The sequence below is a fragment of the Papaver somniferum genome, chromosome 5 (assembly GCF_003573695.1).
Source record: "Papaver somniferum cultivar HN1 chromosome 5, ASM357369v1, whole genome shotgun sequence".
Lineage (NCBI taxonomy): Eukaryota > Viridiplantae > Streptophyta > Magnoliopsida > Ranunculales > Papaveraceae > Papaver > Papaver somniferum.
Window position 1 is genome coordinate 118,827,110 of NC_039362.1, and position 5,935 is coordinate 118,833,044.

General features: G+C 36.5%; 1 protein-coding gene across 1 annotated transcript; it reads left to right on the forward strand.

Annotated features, from left to right (window-relative positions):
- Nucleotides 1–2,868: 2,868 nt before the first annotated feature.
- On the forward strand, nucleotides 2,869–5,254 carry LOC113279518. The gene is made up of 8 exons (XM_026528213.1): nucleotides 2,869–2,973; nucleotides 3,073–3,407; nucleotides 3,620–3,719; nucleotides 3,808–4,304; nucleotides 4,389–4,482; nucleotides 4,680–4,753; nucleotides 4,837–5,020; nucleotides 5,159–5,254. The coding sequence occupies exons 1-8, from the start codon at nucleotides 2,869–2,871 to the stop codon at nucleotides 5,252–5,254; spliced, it is 1,485 nt and encodes a 494-aa protein (XP_026383998.1).
- Nucleotides 5,255–5,935: the final 681 nt, after the last annotated feature.

Sequence of the window (5,935 nt, forward strand, 5' to 3'; positions counted from 1 at the left end):
GGCGTATCCGGGGTCTGATCCCAGTGCCTTTTATGTAGAGTTTGCCTATGATATTATCCTCTCGTTTATCTCGACACTTTCGGAATTTGACCACTGTGTTGCAGATGACTTTAGATTTTATCCATCTTGTTGCGGCTGAAAATCATGAGTGGATCATGTGTTCGGAAATGTCCATGTCGAACGTATGGTGAACAATGACGTTTTCGGAATTAGAAATGAATAAGCTCCGCCTTATTCGCAAGTCGCAGCGGACAAGGGTTTCTTTCTTTATTCAGGATATTAAGACTTCCATGTATCATTCGAGATGTGCTTTATCTCAATTTCAAGTTGAACTGGCCTCGTATGCCTAGTTCCATTTTATGCAATGCTTACATATGCGGGGTCTCAAGACCCACAAGTACTGTGGTTTGTAGCTTCGGAGCTTAATCTTTTGTTTTGAGATTTATTTCTCATTCGATGTTAGAAGAACTTTATGGGTTACATCTTTTTGTAACTTAACTTCTGATGTATTTTTATTGGATTCGAATCCTTTTCATTTCAGATTTCAGTCTCAAGGCTTACATCCATTCTAGATAGGGTTAAGTGGCAAAATGCCCCAATTTGGACTACAACGTTGTGAAAATGCCCCAGACGTTAGGCAAAAGATCAAAATGCCCCAATCCGTTACTTTTTCCTATAATAGTCAAAATGGGGCATTTTGATCACTCTTGACTGGTCAACGGTGTTGTGAATTGTTTTTTTTGCCCTTGGAAAGAAATATCGTCCGACTTGCTGTCACACGTGTGCTAAAAAATTCATAACACGTGTAGACTTCAAACTGATGATACGCGTGCAATGTAAACTGATCCATGGTTGAGACACCTGTACCACCCGTGTGGTTCGCACGAATACTTCAATTCTTATCTTCAACCTTGGTCGTGTTTGAGCCATAGAAATCAAAATACAGACAGAGATAGAGAGAAATACAGAGAGAGATCGAGAGACAGAGAGATCGAGAGATCGAGATACAGACGTTAACCCAGTGAAGATAGATGCGGAGAAGATAAGAATCACGTTTCTTAAACCAGTGAAGAACAAGTAAACTTTTAACCCTAAATTTTTTTTGGGTTTTACGATTTAGGGTTTTCGAAACATTGTGAAACTGGTAACTGTGATTAGGTTTCAAAGAGAAGAAATGATATTAGGGTTTCAGAGAGAATCAATGAAATTAGGGTTTGAAAGATAATAAATGAAATTAGGATTTCAGGGAAACAAAATTGGGTTTTAGTGAAGCAAATTTTTGGTTTGAATAAATCTAATTAGGGTTTGAATAAAACGAAATTAGGGATTATATTTTTGGGTTATTGAATTTTTAGCAGATGCTTTAGGGTTGTTTCTAACTCTCTTTCTAATTAGGGTTTGAAAGAAACGAAATTGGGGATTATAATTGGGGGTTTTCCATTTTTAGGGGATAAGAAATTGACGAATTTCTGTGTATCTTTGTCTATTTTGGTAACTGTTGATTACTGTGAAACTGATTATTGTTTCATTTTTTTTAAATGTTTCAGAATGGGTAGTGAGGATAGGAATTTGTGGATTACAGATGTAGGCAAAAGGTTTAAGGACCTTTATTGTTTTGGTTGTAAAGATGGTACCAGTGGAGAAGCTTTCATGGCTATGCTAAAGAGCAGGTTGGTGAATGAACAGGGTATGAATTCTGCACTAGAACTGTTTTTATTTGATGATGATAATGGGAATGCATATGATAAGTGTGAAACAAAGGAGAGTTTTATTTCATTTTAGAATAAAGGGAAACCAGGTAAAGATAATTTGGTAAGACTGTGGTTCACTGTAGTTATTCCTACAATTACACATTGGGGTTTTGTTTGTAATACTGCTAGTGTTAGTGGAGTAAGTGGTGTGACTGATTTTATGAGTCCAGTGAAGAAGAAAACTATTAGTAAAATGGTTGAGGTTAGGAGGAGTCCAAGACTTAATAAGACTGCTAGTGTTAGTGGGCTAAGTGATATGAGACCAACAAGACTTGATTTTGTGCATGAAGACCCAGTTGTTTCTACACAAGCATCTGTTGCAGAAAACCCAGTGCATGAAGCACAAGTTAATGCTACACAAGCATCTGTTGCAGACAACCAAGTACAGGGGAATGAAGATGATGACCAAGTGAATTTACCTAATCTACAATCAGATGACTATCATCCTAATGATAAGCCTGATTTTTTGTTTGAGGAACATAATGAGGAAGAGGTAAGTGGAGATGAAAGTGAAGAGGAAAGTGAAGATGAAGAAACACAAGAAAAGTACAATTATGAAGATTGAGTTTCTATGTGTGCTAGAGGTATAGATATTGATAATGAGACTGATGATTGTAATGAAGATTTCAATGTAGGTGGGTTTTATGAAGAGCAGAGTGCACCAGTAAATGCTACTTCAGATGAAGAAGTTCCCAGATATGATGTCACTCAAGAGGAAGAAGCTAAGTGGCAAAAAGATTTTGGTGAGCATTTAAAAGAACCACAGCGTCTAGAAATGATAAATGAAGATGTTCCTGAGGTTGTACCTGGTGAAATAAGTAGTGGAATGGCTTTTTGAAACATGCAAGATTACAAGGATCATTTAAGGGAATATGCAGTGTTGAAACATAGGGATGTTAAGGTGAAGAAGTCAGATAAGAAGAGACACTATTCTTATTGTACTTACAAGGATACCCAAAATTGTGTTTGGATGGTGAATGCAAGAAAGTTACCAGATGAAGACGATCCAACAGTCATAGTTAGAGAATGCAACACATAACACACCTGTAAGAATCCAAATGAAGACTACAGCAGGAAATGCAATGCAAAATTTGTAGCCAAGTATTTGTTGAAGACAATGGATGTTGCTTCACCAGTGGACAAGGCAGCTGATATAGCTAACAAGATCATTAGACCTCGGTTGCAAACTGACATACCAAAATGGGTTGCTAATAATGCAAGGGTATGATTTTGATGCTTGTTTTGGTTCCCTTGTGTTTGTTTATTTGATAACCTTGTGGTATGTTGGAAATGCTAATTTTTTTTTTTTGTGTGTACACAGAAATTGGTGCTAGCAGAAAGGAATGGAACATTTGAGAGTTCTTACACAAAAGCACCACAATTGGTCACAGCTGCTACTTCATTGAACCCAAATAGCATTGGTCATTTCATTTGGTCCAAAGAGGGTCAAGATAACAGGTTTGAGAGTGTCATTGTGGACTATGATGTACATGTCAAAGGTTTTCTTCATGGTTGTAGATTGGTTATTGGCTTAGATGGAGCTCACCTGAATGGTAAGCTAGGTGGTGTGATGCTTTCAGCAGTTGGTATAGATGGCCAGAATGGGGTATTTCCTATATGTGTGATGATTTGTATGAGTGAAACTGAAGAAAAATGGTTTATGATGTTAAAATAATTTAGAAAAAGGATACCTGATATGCCTGGACTAACCTTTATTTCTGATAGAATGAAGGGCATTCTTGAATCAGTAAAAAGATTGTTTCCTTTGGCAAATCATAGATACTGCCTAAGGTAGATTTTGTTTTGGAATTGATTAATGTTTGCCCTTTTTTTTGGAAATGATTAATGTTTGCCCTTTTTTTTTCCAGGCATTTATACAAGAATTTCTTGACCAAGGGATTCAGAAATCCAAGACTCACACACCTTCTTTGGCAGGCTGCAAAGGCAAACAAGTATCATCGCTGGGAGGTAAGAAATGTTTGGTTATAATGAACGTTCATTCTTTCAGTCAAGCCTTATTGCATCAAATGAATTAACTTATACACCTATTTTCTAGGAGGCCATGCAAGAAATTGCAGAGATAAGTTCAGTTGCATATCAATACCTGATTGATGCAGAGCCTAAGTCTTGGGAAAAGTCATGGTTTCCTCATGATGTTGCTTGTGATCACATCTACTCTAACTTTTCAGAAAGTTTTAATAACATGGCCCTGAAATTCAGAGTCAAGCCTCTCACTCAATTGATCGATATGTACACACATTTGGTGATGGTGTTGTTTTCAAATAGAAAAAAGCTTGCTGCAACTTGGAAAGCTGGTGACCTTGTTCCTGCTGGGAAAGATCTCATTAAGGTGATGTGTGATCTTAGAGGTAACTATGAATGTGATCCTTCTATAGAGCGCAAAGTGTATGAGGTTACTAACAAAGCTATTAGCAAAGTGTTTGTTGTTCGGGTGGAAGAAAAATCTTGTACATGTCGACAATGGCAATTGAAGAAGTTCCCCTGCATACATGGTGTAGTTGCATTGTTTAAATTGAATCCTGATTGGTCCAAGTGAGTAAATTTACTACACCTAAATAGTTGAATGTGGTTACGCAATAAATGTATGATGAGTGATTGGATCAATTATGTGTGCAGGTACTGCAGTAAATACTACATAGTAGACTACTATAGGACCACCTACTCATGGTCAATAACACCATTGGGAGACATTGATGAGTATCCCAATAAGGTTTGATAACCATAAATTTCTTTCAAATGCTTTAACTTTTTCCATTGTCTGTTTTCAAGTATTCTTGTTTTGAGAATCTTTTCAATGAATAATATTATCTACTTTTGTCCTTTTACTTTATTGTATTATTATTTTTTCATTATTCTCTAGATCTGTGCATTTAAAGTATACTAACCCTAACCTTATTTCTTTTGCAGACTGGTATCAAGATTATACATCCACACAGATTGAGAGATAATGGAAGACCTTGTGTCAAAAGAAAGAAGTCCTGGTATGAGAAGAACAAGCCGCGCAAAAGAGTAACAAAGTGCAGTGTATGTAAAGGTATTGATCATAACATTCTAACCTGTCAAGGTCCTCCAGTTGGATCCAACCCAAGAAGGAAGGAGTGAGAATGGAGTGTTCTGTTAATGGGGATGAGTTCTGTATTACTGCTGCACCAACAAAGAAGATGAGGAAGGCCTTGTCTGCACCAAATACTGCATCAACATCTGCATCAAAGAAAGCAACATCATCTGCATCAAAGAAATCAGCTGAGGTACCACCATTGTCAAAAGGAAAAACTGCATCAACATCTTCATCAAAGAAATCAACAACATCCTCCTCCACTGCACCCAAAAGGAAGGTAACACTTCCATCTACTTCTTCTACACCTTCATCTGCCTGTTTTAACCAGACTTATCATGGTACTGTTAATATTTCTAGCCAAACAATCAACATTTCTGAGCCACCATCAAAAAGGATTAGAAAGCTTAACTCTAAATATCAGTAATATCAGAGATAGTAGTACTCAGTTCTGTTTTATGAATGTTGACAATATTTTGTTACATTGCTTTTGTTTACATACATTAACTTCTAATTCTGCACTTTACCTTCACTTTGTCTTTAAACTGTGCACAAATTTGATCTTCAGAATTATAAGATTGCTTTTGTTTTTCCACAAAGATAGCATCATACACCCATTGGAAATCTTCACATTTTTTGCATTTTAGGTAGCCAATACCATAATTCCATGATGTTTGAGCTATGTTTAACATCCTCACCTTAGTTGAATTGCATTTGGGGTTGATACAAGGAGTATATGACCAAGGACAATCAACAAATTTGTGATCACCAACACAAGCTTTACAACCTCCTTTGTACTGAGGTGTCATGGTTTTAATAGCATCATCAAACCATTCGAAGTATGGACACATAGGATTAGATCAAGAGAAGAATTTCTTCCCTGAATTAGCACCTTCTTTGACCTTTAAAAGTTTCCGAATACCATTACAAGGAACTAATTTACACCTACTGTAGATCCAAAGACAATCAATTGATTGATGATTATTTTCGTTGCACATCTCACATTCCTGCAAATTAAGTAAAAATTAAAGTAAGATGGATAAGATACTCACCCCTTAACTATGTTCTTCTTTGAAAAAATCTTGAAATTGCTCTTACCATTTTCATT